Raw genomic sequence first — 16,082 nt, 5'->3', positions numbered from 1 at the left:
GAAGTTTTTTAAAAATATAGAAAAAAATTGAATTACAAAAAAATCACAAAAATTAAAACAATTCCCGAATTTTAAAAAGTTCTCATTTTTAAAAATAACTGATATATCTAAAAGTTCATAAATATTAAAAATCAAACATTTGAAAAAGTCTGCGGAACTAAAAAACGATTATGAATTTGAAAAAAATATAAAAACAGTGAGGAAAAGTTCATGAACTATTAAAAAAATTCACATACAAAAACTAAAAATTGAAAAATAAAAATAAAAAACCTAAACAAAACCAGGTCAACAAACCAAAATGAAAAAAGAAAAAACATACTGGGAGCTTCCATAAGCTTTCCAAACCGAGGGAAACTTCCCATGAAGGTGCCAGGACCGCCCATTAGATTGAAGCTGTGGCTCATGTACCGATAGAGCTAAAAGTGGGGGCGCATGTGTCTCGCGTTCTGCGAGTCGAGGCTTCCGACTCCCTGAAGCGCACCAGAGCGTATGGGCCGGCCAATTTCGGGGTAGTGCACTGCCTTGTTTTTTTTTCACATCTTTTATTCCATTTTTTTACACTTTTAAATATTCTAAACATATATATTACAAAACAATATAATTTACATAATATTTTGAGAAATGTAAATCGTGGGTTTGAAAGATATTGAATGTGTATGCAAAAAAGTTGACCATATATTAAAAAAATGATGAAATATTTTGATCATGTATATAAAATTATTAATCAAAGCATTTGGAAAAAATGTTGAACAAGAATTTAAAAAATTCTAGACAAAGCATTTGCATTTTTTTAAATGTGTACAGGAAAGATGGTGACCATGTACAAAAAGAATGTTGAAATTTCTTGATCATGTATATAATTTTTATGAAAAAATGTTGAACAAGTATTTAAAAAAATGTTAATCAAGCATTTCAAAACTGTTAAATGTGTTTGAATTGTTTTACCATGTATTAAAAAATGATGAATTTTGAATCATGTATATAGAAAATGTTAATCAAATATTTGTGAAAATGATAAGCAAGTATAGAAAAATGTTAATCAAGCATTTTGTAAATGTTGAATGTGTATAAAAAATGTTGACCATGTGTTCAAAAAATGGTAATAGTGCGTTTACAAAATGTTAATCAAGCATTTGAAAAGATGTTAAATGTGCGCAGAAAAATTGTTAACCATGCATTAGAAAATGTTAATATTTTATTTGCAAAATCATAATCAAACATATGAAAAAGTTTAAAACTGTGTATAAGAAAAGTGTTGACCATGTATTCAAAAAGTGTAATCAAGCATTTGAATTTTTTAATAATTTGTCAGAAAAAATGTTGACCATGTTTAAAAAATATTAGATGTAAATTAGAAAAATGTTGTTCACATGTAGAAAAAAATATAGAATGAAAAACAAAAGAAACAAAGAAAACCCAAAAAATGAAACCGAAAAAGAAATAAAATAAATCAAAGAAAAAAGAAATGAAAAATAAATCCAAACACACAAATGTAGAAAGAACGAAACAAAACAAAAAACCGGATTAGTAAAAAAAGAAACAAAATAAAACGAAAAAGCATTGAAAACCAAGAAAAAACAAAAAAAACGAAGAATAAAAGAAGGAAAATGAGTAAGAAAATAAAAACCGACAGAAACAATGAAAGAAATACAGGAAAAAATGGAGAAGTAAATAAGAAAACCAAAGAAAAAACAAAAAAAGGGAGAAGAGAAAAAACCAGGAGAAAACCAAATAGAAATTGAGAAAAAGAAAGGAAATAAAAGAAACGAACCAGTAAAAATACCGGTGTTGTTTACTTCTAGTAGGTCTAGCCCTATGTAGAAGAACCCGTTTCGATGGTGGCCCAGTGGCTAGCAGCGTTTTTTCGCTTTGTTTTTTCTGAAAAAATGCTCTAGTTTAAAAAAAAATGCTCTAGTTGGCCAGCCTGATACTTTAGCGCTCCACATGAGATCCGCTACAAGCGAGACATAGCACTCGCGTAAAAGGGATTTGCCTTGGAAGCCGTTTTCCTTATGTTACCCCGCACCATAAACTGGGTCGGATCTAGCTATTGGGCAAGGGTACGACTGTGAGGCAAGACCATGCTCCAATGGGCCGACAACATAAGGAATGAGTTGAGCAATGAGCCAGTTCAAATGCTACTTCTCACCCGTTGCCAGTGGTAATAGGTCTCGCCTACAACGTGGCGCTACTACTCCCATCATGTTTTGCAGTTGCACGTAAGTTTTTTTTCCGTTGTTTTGTTATCATTTATTTCACTTTTTTGGAGCGTTTTTTTGTTTTTCTTTGGATTTTACCCTTTTCCTATTTATTTTATTTTTCTTTCTTTGTTTGTTTGTTCCTTCGAATTTCTATGATTTATTTTCTTTTTTTTTTCCTTTTTCTTTTTATTATCTCCTTTCTATGTAGTACAAACCATTTCGATAGTGGCCCAGTGGCTAGCAGCGTTGCCTCACAACGAGGAGATCAGAGGTTCGATCCCTCGCGCACGCACATTTTCACTTTGTTTATTCTAAAAAAATGCTCTAGTTGGCCAGCCTGATACTTTAGCGCTTGACATGAGATCCGCTACAAGCGAGACATAGCACTCGTGTAAAAGGGCGAAATCACTAATTGAGGAGCGCTCCCCGTAAAGATTAGTCAGGGAGCGCTCCCCGCGCGCTAAGTGTCACGCGCGGAGCGCTTGAGAGACTTTTCTCTCCCGTGATTTCCGGTTTCCGGTTTTTCTTTATGGTTTTTCCTTTTTTCACTTTAGTCCTTATACTTTTAATGTTTTGTAATACCTTTTGATCTGTTTTGAGATCTGTTTCTCTCTGGTGTGGGTGAACTGTCGTCGCGCACTGTTCTTTCTTTGCCGTCGTCTCCGCCCGTCGCGGCCGCCGCTCTTGTCGCGTGGTTACGGCGGCGCCTGTCCCGGCCGCCGCGCTTGTTGCCTGCTCTTACGGCGGTCCTTCTTTAGCGTCGACCGCGCTTCCCCGTTCGCGATATCGTCGTTCCCTACCGGTTGCCTTCGTGGGTTCCCTATTTTCCTTTCTCGTTTCTCTTTTTGTTCCCATTATATTTCCGGGATATGGAGATTTATGGGGTAGTTACGGGTGGGGACTACCAACACTATCAGATGCCAAGTTTCAACTGGGTTTTGTGGGATTAGTTCTTGATAACCATTGTGTTCCTTGCAGTTATGGCTTGTCTTTTTTGCCGTATGCCTGGTGGCCCGTGTTCTTCTGTTGATTCTTCTGTAGATGGGTTCGGTGTGGTCCTGGATCGCCGTTGTTGGAGGCGTGTTGTAAGAATATCATTTTATAATTGTTCAATTTTTGGCACACACGCTTATTTCTTTTGGTGCTGCCCATGCTGTTTAGGTTTTGATTATGATCCTTGTTTTGATTTGTTGTGCAGTATGTTCCGTGCAGTGTTAGAGCTCATCTTGCTCGTTACATCGAGGAGTGTAGGGCTTTAGCCATAAGGAGGGGTGACGAAGATACTGATGTTGCTCTTCAGTGCAATGAGGGTTATTTGTATGGTGTTCTGTTTAGTCATGGTCAGGTGAGGAGCAAATTCCATGGTCCTTCCTGGGAACGATTGGTCAGTGATTATGGTGTTTGTCCTCGTGATATAATGACCATTAGGCTTGAACATTATGGAACATGGATTGGTATTGATTTTTATCGTGTTGGTCGTGGAGATGCGTTGTCTCCTTTACCGTCTGTTGGTAAGGTTTATTTTTAAGTAAGTTTTTAGCTTGTTTTATTGTACATGGTGATTTTTCTGTTCTCTTGAGCCTGTGTAATTATATTTTGTAGCTCTTGATGGTTTGAGCGACTCCGAGATGCAACTTGTTGGGAGTTGTTATTACACCCGTGGTATTTTTCTTAATTATCAGCATATGTATTTCATGAGGTGTCAACACTTTGATGATGATTACATACCCTGTTGTCCTTTTGTTCACAAGATTGATTCCATGAATGTTAATGGTCATCATATGGTCAGTTTTTTTCCACTTTTTTTTCTTTGTTTCTATTTATTTATTTATTTATTTTTATTATGTCTTCTATTTATAGTTTTGAATTTTTGTTCTATTTCTGATAGCTTGATATTTTTTGTTAGGTTATTCCTGGTATTGTTGTGAGGAGTTTGAAGGAGTTTGTGACTTTTCCTAGGACTGGCGTTTTAACTCTTGAAGTTACTTTGGAATCTGGTGATGATGATGATGATATATATATATATATATATATATATATATATATATATATGTGAGCACTCCTTGCTCCTACTTCATTGGCTTGGGTAATAGAATGGTGTTCAAACAGGAAGTTTCAGTGATTTTCTCCAGGCATCGTCTATTGAAGTAAACAGCTTGGTGCTGATAACTTTCAAAGAGCGTGATGGGAGGCTTGTTGTTATCTTCAATCTTCTGCCGCAGTGATGTTAGTTATAGCCTTTGAACATAATGGATTTTGTTTAAACATCTATGCTACGGTTTAATGTTATTTAGATATATGAGATGATGTGAACCTAAGTGTTCATTGTTGTTGTTTGTTTGTAGAAGAGGTATGGTTGTGCATCTCTTTTAAAGATGTTTTTTTAACGGATGTTATTTAATTGGGGTCATAGTTATAAATACAGTAGAGGCACGTGTGTTGTTTACTCCGAGGCACGGCTGTGCATATCTTTTATGTGAGGCACGTGGATTGAGCAAATGCAGGCATAGAATTGAAGTCAGTACAGGCACGGTTGTGAGGAGGCACGGGTATACTGAGAGGAACGTGTATGCAGCGCCAAAGTTGTACGGGCGACCACGCGTGTCGAACACGTAGAGATACTATGGGTTTCATGCGAGAGGCACGTGTGTGTAGTACGTAGAGTTACTGTTGGTTTTATGTGAGGCACGTGGATTGATCAAACGAAGGCACGGAATTGTAGTCAGTACAGGCACGGTTGTGTGGAGGCACGGGTATACAGATCGGAGCGTGTGTGCGGCACCAAAGTTGCACGGGCGATCACGTGTGCGGAGCACGTAGAGTTACTTTGGATTTCATGTGAGGCACGTCGATCGAGTAATCGGAGGCACGGAAGTGAAGTCAGTACAAGCACGGTTGTGAGGAGGCACGGTTTTGAACCCTCTTGCTGCTGTCAAGTTTATAGAGGCACAGATGTATGGCAGCAGAGGCATCGGTCCGAATATTTGATTAGAGAGCCTCGGTTGTGGATGCACAGGTGTGATGTCTCTAGGGTCACGGGTGCGTGGCACCACAGGCATGGGTTGAGTAGACACTTAGAGAGCCACGGTTGTACATAGGTCAGTTGCACATGGTAGTGTAGTTTTGTGGTATCATGCATAACTGGTGTACAGAGAGGAACTTGTGTGCAATAGCAAGGATGTTCTGAATGGATGGAGCGGGTTTTGATGTGAAATGGTTGTGTTGTGTGATTTTAAATTTTTTTCAATGTGGTTAAAGTAACAAAGTTCTTGTCGCTTGCGTCTGTGTGCCAATGTTCTTCTGCAATATTTATGAATTATTCACGCCAATGTTGAATAAGCATTCTACTGAAAGTTTACAACGATACCATCACATATTCTTGTAAATGCACGATGCATCTTGTAAAGGTTGAGTATGAAAATTATAATACAATATCGTGTGACATATCTCTCGTTCTAATCATGGATACAATATATGCTTGCTCAATACTGGGACATAACTTACTAATAGTAAAATAGTAATACAATATATGCTTGCTCAATACTACGTCACCACTGTGTTCAAAGTTCAGACGTAAAATAGTAATACAATACAGACAGCATCTTTGAGCAACAACAAACATATTTACAACATGGGTTCATTCAATCTAAATTATCATAATAGTAGTGCCACGCACCCGGTCCCTCGATCACGGCAGATCAATCAATCACGAAACGATCCTACTAGTTTAATGTAGACATCCATTTTCTCGCAATTTACCAACCACTGTTTCCCTTCCGGCGCTTCCAGCCGCTGGAAGATCCCTCGTCTTTGTTCTTACGTGGGCGGAGTCTTTCTTTCATTGGTTGTTGGTGGAGGTGAAGTAGCCCGTTCTTGATGATTAGGATTCTACGGTACAACTCGTAGCTAACATACCCGTCCTTTGCCGCGTACTCAAGGTGTATCGGGGAAAGTGGCTTCCACTCCCAGAACTGGTGCTTCTCCTTTGGAAATGATTTCTTCATGTTCTTGTATGAGGGGTCGATGATGGCCGCTGCAAGGTCACCCATGGAGTCCCTTTCTCCACCACCCTTGATGCAGAATAGCCTCTGGATGTCGACGTGGTGCTCGTCTGGAATTTTGATCCATGCACGGGCAAGCATGGTCTTGTCATTCCTGGTGTCGACGCTAGTGAAAGTTACCGCTTTCCGTTGCAGGAAGTCAACTAACTCCTGGGAGCGCTCGGACCTGCAGTAGTGGTATACAAGGACATGCTCACGCATGGCAAGTTGGACGACGGCGATCCCTTGTCGTATGTAACTGCTCTTACGTGTGTACTTGAGGTCGAGGCCGACGAACTTGTTCTTCTCCTCCTTTAGCCATTCCTCATACTTTTTGATGATCCGCTCCACGGTCCTTGGGTCGTTGGTGTACACCACCTCTAGCATGGTTGTACCATGGGCAGTGATGTGTTCGGTGAGTGTTGTTAGTTTCCCGTCGTCCATGGCTGGAGGTGTGCGGTGGTGAACTGCGGACGGCGAGAAACTTTCGAGGAAGAGGATGCAAATGGAGTCGGAAAATTGAAAGGTATCTTTTGTCGCGCAAAAAAGGAAACCGCCAAAGAGCAGTTGCTAGTCACCCGACGGTTCCAGGCGTAGATTTTCGGAAACAAGCGTTTGTTTTATCTGTTTTTTAGATTTTCACTTATCTTGTTCATTGAATTTTTTTTATTTGTTGCGTGCTGCGTGCATGATCCATATGTGCGTATTCCATCTTTGGCTGTGAATGTAGTCGTGTAAACGGTAGAACACTCAGCAGATGCATGGTCGTGCCTTTGTTGTGAAAACGTTTTTTTCAATTAACAATCTTCCTTGGTTAGGGAGGCACTGTTGTTATGTTATTCGGTGCACAAGGTGTGTCTAGGAAAAGTTGAAGTAAATATAGTTTGGACTTGAAAACGGAGTCCTGTTTGGTTTTTAAATGAGATATGTTTCACTAAATGGTTTGAATAAGTTTGATAACATGGCATTGCTATAGGTTTTGAATCAAAAAGTGATTCTTGTTTCGTTTGATTTTTGAAAATGATTCTTTCTGTTTTTTGGTTTTTTGAATTATGGTTTTTTCGCATGAATCATTCCGATAGTTCAAACAGTATTTGTTGCAAAGGATCATTCCGATGGTTGAAACAGCAAGTTGAGTGTCCGTAAGAGCTACAGAAGTTGCAAAAGACCATTCCGATAGTTCAATCAAGCACATGGTCCATAATAGTTACATTACTCTACCAACCTAACTAGCAAACTTATAGTAGCCAGTGTTTTGCTGCTGGAGGCATCATCATGAAATGAGCGCTGACATCCTAGGAGATACACTGTTTGCTTCCATTTTAGGTGCTGGTTCCGACGGAATCTACAGAATGCGCTGAATGATGATGGACACAGAACAGTCATAGCGCGCTTTGAAAGTGATTAGAACAACGTTCTTTTCAACAAAGGATGCAGCTGATATGAAGTCTCTGAAAGAAGACTTTTCTATTACCATCCTGCCGTCGTTTTTGGAGATGTAGTACGACGAAGGAGTGATGACATGGGTAGGTTCATCAGGAGCTTCAAGGGTCACCCTGCCATTGGTTGGCATGTCCACCCATCTCTTCAGTGTCGAGACAACGCTCCTCGGAATTTTCTAGAAGAAATCAAAATTAAATAGAAATTAAAACCGTTGATTTGTCACTTGGACAATAAATAAAAGAATGGCTGAATACGGTGAGTGCGCAAACATTAAGAAATTCCATATTGAAAGTAATATAATTCCTGGCATGTTCAGGTTTGTGTGTAAACAGATAAAACAACATATTAAGAGAACAACAAAAGTTTTGTTGTTTTAGGTTTGAATAAATAGGTTCTTTATAATTTTACATATAAACAATATTACGTCAGTATTGTTTATATTACATATGAGCAAAATACGTTTGGTATTTTAACAAGGACAGTTGTAACCAACCATGACACAGTCTTTGGTGTTAGTGGGAGTCAAGACGTGGACAAATGGACAGCAACAGATGAAAGTATCTCCGAAAAGGCGCTGTAGAAAGAATCGTGTCTGGTCGTAGGTAAGCTCAATATCCTTAGAGTAGACACAACAGTGAACATGGTCGAAATCGTCAGAAGAAAGATCGTCGAGAGCTAGAAAAAGAAAAGGATGTTAAAGTTAGATAAAATTATATCCAACACGGGGTTAATATTATTCAGTTCAATTCATGCATATAAAATTACAGCGAAAGAAGATAAGTTTGTAATATTAAATACCTACCAACGTGGGGTAATGGAAGCAGCCTTTTGTCATCCCGATATGTTCGTAATTCGAGATTGAGACCCTCGTCTGATAGTTCAAATTCTATGCAGTCTCCAGCACGAAGTTCATAATCATCCGCAAAGATGTTCCACTCACCACCGCAGAACTTTGTGTAGTTCGCCCTATGCTTAAACAAAGCATTGTAAGACCTTCCTTCATGTGTAAGAAGGGCTGGCTCTACCTGCTCTTTACGCAATTTTCTTGCTTCTTTCTTCCTCTCTTCAATGTATTCAGCGAGAAAAGCTCTGACATTACAAGGTACATACTGGAAAAATAGTACAAATAACAACCTGTAAGTATAAATTTAAACTTGCGTATTATTAATGTTAAAAGTTTTCTTAAATTGGATATGAATTTTTGATAAGAATTACAGATTTTTGGCATATGTTGACTAATTTTAATTAGAACTAAAGATGCACTATAGTAATCAAGGTATGGGCAGGCCAACTAATGGAAAATGAAAACACAAGACAGGTGCGAAGAAGTGACAGCAGGGGAACCTAGTGTAGGTGCAAGGGGGTATGAGTAACAGCGATGATTTCTACTATGTTGTAAGCAACTAATATGTTAGTAATGCTTACTAACCATGCGGCTCTAGCAATTTTCATCAAGAATAGCCTCAAAGTGCTGGAGAACTTCAGGGTGTGGTTTGCAAGGGCCGCCTGGTTGGCGGCAGGTAGGGCAAATCATACCTAAATAATTTAGAACAACTTTGTTAAGAAAACAAGAATATCATAACAATTTAAAACAAGCTTCAACGTTGAAGGTAGACAACGACTAGCTTCAGCTACGTTAGCCATATTAAAAATATCCGTACGAAGGCAGACAACAACTACAAATTTACCAGAAATCTTCTCATCTAGTCCTTCCAGAAAAGCAGTATGACAGAGTTTAGATCACTTGTTTAGATTTTCAAATGGTTTTTTATTGCTTTTATAGAATGAAGTCGTTGTACCGGATCTGATGCTTCAATAACTATCAAATGAAAAACCTAAACATAAAACAGTAATAATTTAAATATCTTTTTCAAAATGTAAATACGGATCAGAGCATGCTACTTACACATATGCTTTTTACCTGGGAGAGAAGAAGAACGGGCGTAGACGAATGGAGATTGGGGTATGGGAAGCTTAGGGCAAGCACTCACGGCCAGCAAATCTACGAGAGAAGCATGGCTTAGAAGTTAATCGAGAGACCTAATAAAAACTCTACAATAACTTGTTTGAAATGGACTGTGTGCGAGGAAGAAGCACAAACCCTAGAAGTAGGCGGACGGATAAGGCAGATGGGTTGTGATGGGAAGCTTAGGGCAAGCACCCAAGGCCAGCAATCTACGAGAGAAGCACGACTTAGAAATTAATCGAGAGACCCAATAAAAACTCTACAATAACTTGTTTGAAATCAGATTCTGTGCGGTGAAGAAGCACGAACCCTAGAAGCAGGCGACGGAGAAGGCAAGTGAGTTGTGATGTGGCTGAGGGAGTCGGAGCTTATTTAAATATAAAGCAGTCTTGAGAGAGCAAGAGTAGTAATGAGTGCTTCTTGTTTTATTTTTTATCTTGCAAAATGGAATGAATGCTGGTTTGCGGATGGTGTGCGTGCATTCTGAGGTGTTATGGGGACGCAAGACGTTTGACTCGTCCAGCTGCCTCCCACTGTAGTTGTCCAGCTGTGCTGCCTCCCAGCGGAGTCTTCTATGTTCCTGTCATGCCTCGCAGACTTTTTGTGAGGCATGGTTATGCATGCTGAAAAGCATACTAGTGCTTCCGTGATTTACATTTTTTTAATCACAAGTTTAATCAGATATGGTTGGGTGTGTCTTTAGGAGAGGAACGGTGATGATGTTATTAGATGCACAGTCGTTGTAGCAGGAGAGGCATGGTCGATACATCGGGGGAGGCAAATTGACGGGAGGCATGATGGTTCCCAATGAGAGGCACTTTTGCATCTGAAATGGGGTCACGGTTCGTGACTCTGCGATTGCAATTTTTTTTCAGGCAGTCGTTGACCTAGAGAGCTACTGTTTTTATGTACGTTGGGTTCAGGCGGGAATATGTATGATAGCCCATGGTCATATGTATGTCAGAAGCATGGACGTGCTTTTGTTTTGGCAATGTTTTTGGTGGTACGCAGACATAGAGATGCAGGTCCGTTGATATCACTGAGGTTTGTGTTTAACAAAGTGGAGGCACGCGTGTGGCTTTTGTGCTGGTTGAACCGTGCTTCTATTTTGGTTCACTCTCCGGGTAGTATTTGTACGATAGGGTCATCTTTGCCTCCTTGCATTGTTCTCTCAGTCAAAAGATGTGCTGGTGACCGATGGGATGGCTATTTATTGCTAGTATTCATTGTACCAGATACCGTGCTAGAGTTAATCTAGAGGCTCCTCGATTACAGCGTGGCAGCCGTGACTTTTGTAGTGCTTGGTTCCACAAGCTGCAGAAGCACAACCGTCCATTCACCGTTCCAGATGCAATTTAATGGGCGCATGGTAACTGAGTCGTCTCTCCCCAAGGTTAAGTAGTGGTCTATTCCGGCAGGTTATCGCGTCTTATTCTCACCAGAGAAGTGCAGGTAGCTCCCATCATGCTCGCCACGAACGAGAAGCACAGTCAAACTCCATTGTCGGTCTCACCCTCGTTTCCATGGACGACTTCAGGAACACTACTGAGCGTCTCTTTATAGATGCCGATGGTAACACCAAGCTCGAGGTGTTGTACACCAACGAGCCCTACAAGGTGTAGGAGATTCTTTCTCTTTATGAGGAATGACCGCGTGAGGACAGGTACAAGTTTGTTGGTCTTGATCTGGAGTACACACGAGAGGATTATTTTGATCGGAGTAGAAAAGTCGTCGTCATGCAATTGGCGATGCGCAAGCATGTTCTTGTCTATCACTTGTGCAAGGCCAGGACGGAGTGCGCTGCTCTGAAGGAATTCCTTCGGAACAAAGGTATAAGTTTCGCTAGTGTCGACGTCAGGAACGATAGGGATGTTCTCGCAAACAGTTTCCTCAAAATTCCAAGAGAGTGTCACATCGACCTTCAAGAGGAGCTCATGATCAAAGGAGGCAATCTAAGGGATTCCATGGCAGATTTGGCAGGAGCCGTCATAAACAGATCTTACTTGAGTATGAAGTCGTCTTTTCCACAAGGTCTGCATGACTACTAGGAATGGAAGCCGCTTTCCCTCGACCACCTGAAATATGCTGCAATTGTAAGTGAAAATTTCGTTTTTTATGATTTTGTGTATTTATATTTTTGTTTTATTGCAACAATAGTACTTTTTCCCCTTTACGTTTATCTTCATTCTCATCCCTTTTTTTAGGATGGGTATGTCAGCTACGAGCTCTACCGCCGAGTTCTGTCAATGAAGGACATGATGCATCCTCGTTGTCTTCCCGACCGCAGACGCCATGGATGTTTCTGAGCAGAACTCCAACTGAGTAGAATGGTCACGGTGGACGTTTGTGTGGACGTTTCTGAGGAGAATGGACTGCTGGAAGACTTTCATTTCTTTTTTTGTATAATTAATGAGTACTTTTAGTTCAATCCTATGGAGTACCGTTTTGGGATTTTGGTTATTTTATTTTCACATCATCATGTTTGGCTTGTCTCATGTTATGTGAATATAATTTCTTATGTTTTTTCATGTTACAAGTTCATTGTTGACGTTTGCGTGAGTTCATGTACATTTAGAGAACCTGTTGAAGTGGCGCATATGTATTGTTTGGGAGAAGCGCGCTTTGTGTTTGGCTTATATTCAGTGCCGTATGTTTGTGTTTGTATTGTTGTCTTTTACATGTTCGCACAAGAGAGGCACGTCTGCTAACGTACGAGGCAACATTTTAGTTTCCTGTCTTTGTGTGCTTTAGGACCGTGCCTCGAGAATCTGGACATCCGTGTCTGTTGAGGCTTCACTTCCATGGCTTCTTTCCGTCTATGCATGTACCTCACGTGACACACGCCATGTCTGTACGTGCTGGTTTCACACGTCAGTTCCTTTTGACACTACACAACCGTGCCTTTGCCCCACTCCTTTGTGCATCCAGGTGGTTTGTACCCGTGCCTCGAGAACTACGAGAAGCCGCAATTCCGTGCCTGTATACGCTTCAATTCCGTGTCTCCTGTACGTGCATTTGCGTGTCTCAGGTGTCATGCTGGCTGTGACTCTACGTGCCTCTGGTGCCAGACGCCCGTCCGTGAGGGGACGCATATGTATTGTTTGGGAGAAGCGTGTTTTTTGTTTGGCTTATATTCAGCGCCGTTTGTTTGTGTTTGTATTGTTGTGTTTTACACATTCGCACAAGAGGGACACGTCTAGTAACGTACGAGGCAATATTTTCAGTTTCTTGTCTTTGTGTTCTTCGGGACCGTGCCTCTAGAAGCCGGCATCCGTGTCTGTGGAGGCTTCACTTCCGTGGCTTCTTTTCCGCTATTCATGTACCTCACGTGACACATGCTATGTCTCTATGTGGTGGTGTCACACGGCAGTTTCTCTTCAGACTACACAACCGTGCCTCTGCCACCACTCTTTTGTGCATCCAGGTGGTTTGTACCCGTGCCTCGAGAACGCCAATTCCAAAGCCGTACCTGTGGGCCGAGAAGCGGCAATTCCGTTCCTGTATACGATTCAGTTCTGTGCCTCCTGTGCCTGCATTCGCGTGTCTCAGGAGACACGCTGGCTGTGACTCTACATGCCTGTGCTACCAGACGGCCGTCCGTGAGGGGATGCGGTGGCTGTGACTCGTCGTGCCTGTGCTTCTGCACGCCCGTGCCTCCGGAGACTTTAGAACTGTGGCTCTTTGACTTCTCCCGTTGATTCGCTACTTGTATTTGATGTATCTCACGTGATATATGCCATGACTCTATGTGCCTGCGGTGTCACATGGCTGTCCCTCTTGAGAGTTCGCAACGGTGCCTCTCGAACAGAGTGTTCTCACCGATACCTCTGCCACCTCTCTTTTTTGCATATGCGTATGTGCGTCTTGTGCCTGCATACCCGGGCCTCACGTGAAACCAGCCTTGACTATCGAGGGACAGATGTTGTGAATCTAACTAGATGAGGCGCGGATGAGTTTTGGCCTTCGGATCTAAGGTGTACGGCAGGCTGTTCATTTGCTTCATTGGATTCTTCCGTCGGTGGTCTTTGTTCAAAGGAGGAATTGATGACCGATGTGGCGGCTGTTCGATGTGACTATTCAGTGTGTCAGTTACCGTAAAATAAAGTTAGAGGCTCCTCGATTTCTCCACGGCATCAAATATTTGTGCACAGTCGTGACTTTACGAAGTGCATTGTTTCATGAGCTTCGGAAGCACAACCGTCTATTCGCTGATCCTAGTTCACATGTTAATGCGCACTATAACTCAAACGTCCCTCGCCAAGGTTAAATACTGACCGTGTTTGTGAGGTCTCCACGTCGTATTGTAGCCACAGAACATCAGGCAGTTCCCACCCTCCTCACCACTCCCCAACCTTGTCGCAGGGTCTCAGGAATCTCCATTGGCACCTTGATGATCGCTGCCATGGACGACTTTTTGAACACCACCGAGTACCATCCGATAGTTGCCGATGGTAACACGAAGCTCGACGTGTGGTACACCAACGAGCCTGGCAAGGTGGAGGAGATCATTGCCTTGTACAAGGACTGGTTGCGCGAGGAGAAGTACGAGTTTGTTGGTCTCGGCATGGAGTTCATGCGAAAGGATTGTTACGGGCGTAGAAAAGTCGCCGTCATGCAACTGGCTATGCGGAATCATGTTTTGGTCTATCACTTCTGCAAGGCCAGGACGGAGTGCCCTGCCCTGAAGGATTTCCTTGAGAATAGAGGTATAACTTTCTCTAGTGTGGGCGTCAGGAATATTAGAGATGCTCTTTTTCAAGATTTCATCAGAATTCCAGAAGGGTACCACATCGACATCCAAGAGAAGTTTATGATCAAAGGCGGCGAAGAAAGGGACTCCATGGAGGACTTAGCAGGAGCCATCATTGACGAATCTTATTCGAAGCTGGAGTCATCTTTTCAAAAACTTCTTCGTCACTACTGGGATTGGAAGCCACTTACTTTTGATCACCTGAAATATGGAGCTACTGTAAGTGAAGATTTCATTTTCGTTAGTTTCTGCCTTTGTTGCTAGAACAATACGTTTTTTGTATATTCATGTTTTCATTTGCTTTTCCTTTAGGAAGGGTACGTGAGCTATGAGCTATACCGCCGGTTTCTGTCGATGAGGGACATCCTGCATCGTCGCTGTCTTCCTGATCTCAGATGGTGAGGACGTTTCTGAGGAGTAGTCCAGGTGGAAGTGCTGGCAAGATGGATTGTGTGATGAATTGGTTATTTGATAGTTATTGTATGGGGTAATATTACATCGACTGATGTATTTGTAATTGTGGTGGTTTTATTTTGAACCGGATGGAGTTGACTAGTTTGGAAATTTAAGTTTATTTTCGTTCCATTATGTTTTTCTTGATTGGGTGCCTTCAAGAATATTTTCCTCTATGATTTTTTGCTACGCGTTGGTATAAGATGAGATGTATTAAGAGGAGCACTCAGATGTGCACTTTCGTGATTCTAGGCAACGCACAGTCGTCTGCTCAGGGAGGCATTGTTTTTGTTTTAGGCAAGGCACGCTCTGGTGTTATTAGTTTGCTAGCTGCCTCAGTTCTTCTCTCAATATCGTCACACTGATAGGTAGGGGCATTACTTTCACTTTGTGTTCGTACTGTGTTTGGCACGGTTGTTTTTATATTGAATATATGGTTGTGGTTGTGTGTTTGAAATGTTTTTATGAAGAGCTTGAGTGTGTTTAAGATTCTTCAGATTTTCTCACTATGTTGTCTGTTTCAGTATATGTTGTCTGTTTCAATATATGTTGTCTGTTTTAGGGACGGTAATCCAGTGTGAAACTTGCTGTGGGAGCATTGTGTTAGCGACGGTTGCGTTTCTGTGTTTCAATTATTGTGGTGGTACTTTGATTTTGAAAGGCATGGCCGTGAAGGCATTGGATGCATTGTCGTATGTTTGGTAGAGGCGTTATCCTTCCTTTGGGTACTAAATTCAGAGAGGCACTACGTTATGTTAGTATGAGTCACTGTCATGGTTGTATGTTCTGTAATATTTCTAGTTAGTCTGCTAGTGAAGTCACGTCTGTCTAGTTAGTGGAGGCATGTCCTATGTTATGTTGAGTCAGAGTTCTGTCTGTTGTTCACAAATGCTTTCTCTTACACGTTCGCTGGGAGAGGCACGTCTACGATGTTATTCAAAGGCACGGTCGTGCCCTTCTTTCGAAACGTTTGCTTTCACTTATTTGCTGAGAGAGACTCGTCGGTGAAACTTGTGAGGTCACAGACCTTTTACAGTTGAAGTCACGGTCGTTCTTCTATTTTGGTATTTTTTTCAGTTTAGTCGTCTATCACAGAGGATGATTCTTCTTTTGTTAACTTGAGCCACGGTCGTGCTTCCATGACTCATTGGCTTGGAGAGGGACCGGTGTTAAGCTATCGAGAGGGGACGGTCCTGTGTTAACTGGTGGCACACTTGTGTGTGTCAGCT

At 41.5% G+C, this 16,082-nt stretch overlaps 2 protein-coding genes across 2 annotated transcripts; one reads left to right on the top strand and one right to left on the bottom strand.

The window, feature by feature from the left end:
• Positions 1-5,956: 5,956 nt before the first annotated feature.
• On the bottom strand, positions 5,957-6,685 carry LOC141026990 (uncharacterized). Its single transcript, XM_073503896.1, has one exon. It carries the CDS (start codon positions 6,683-6,685, stop codon positions 5,957-5,959), a length of 729 nt encoding a protein of 242 aa, XP_073359997.1.
• Positions 6,686-14,052: 7,367 nt separating this feature from the next.
• LOC141026989 (uncharacterized) lies at positions 14,053-15,434 on the top strand. The gene is made up of 3 exons (XM_073503895.1): positions 14,053-14,619; positions 14,713-14,798; positions 15,416-15,434. The coding sequence occupies exons 1-3, from the start codon at positions 14,053-14,055 to the stop codon at positions 15,432-15,434; spliced, it is 672 nt and encodes a 223-aa protein (XP_073359996.1).
• The last annotated feature ends 648 nt before the right edge of the window (positions 15,435-16,082 follow it).

Source organism: Aegilops tauschii, chromosome 7 (assembly GCF_002575655.3).
Source record: "Aegilops tauschii subsp. strangulata cultivar AL8/78 chromosome 7, Aet v6.0, whole genome shotgun sequence".
Classification (NCBI taxonomy): Eukaryota; Viridiplantae; Streptophyta; class Magnoliopsida; order Poales; family Poaceae; genus Aegilops; species Aegilops tauschii.
Note: the sequence above shows the minus strand (reverse complement) of the source record. Positions and strands in the feature narration are given on the sequence as shown.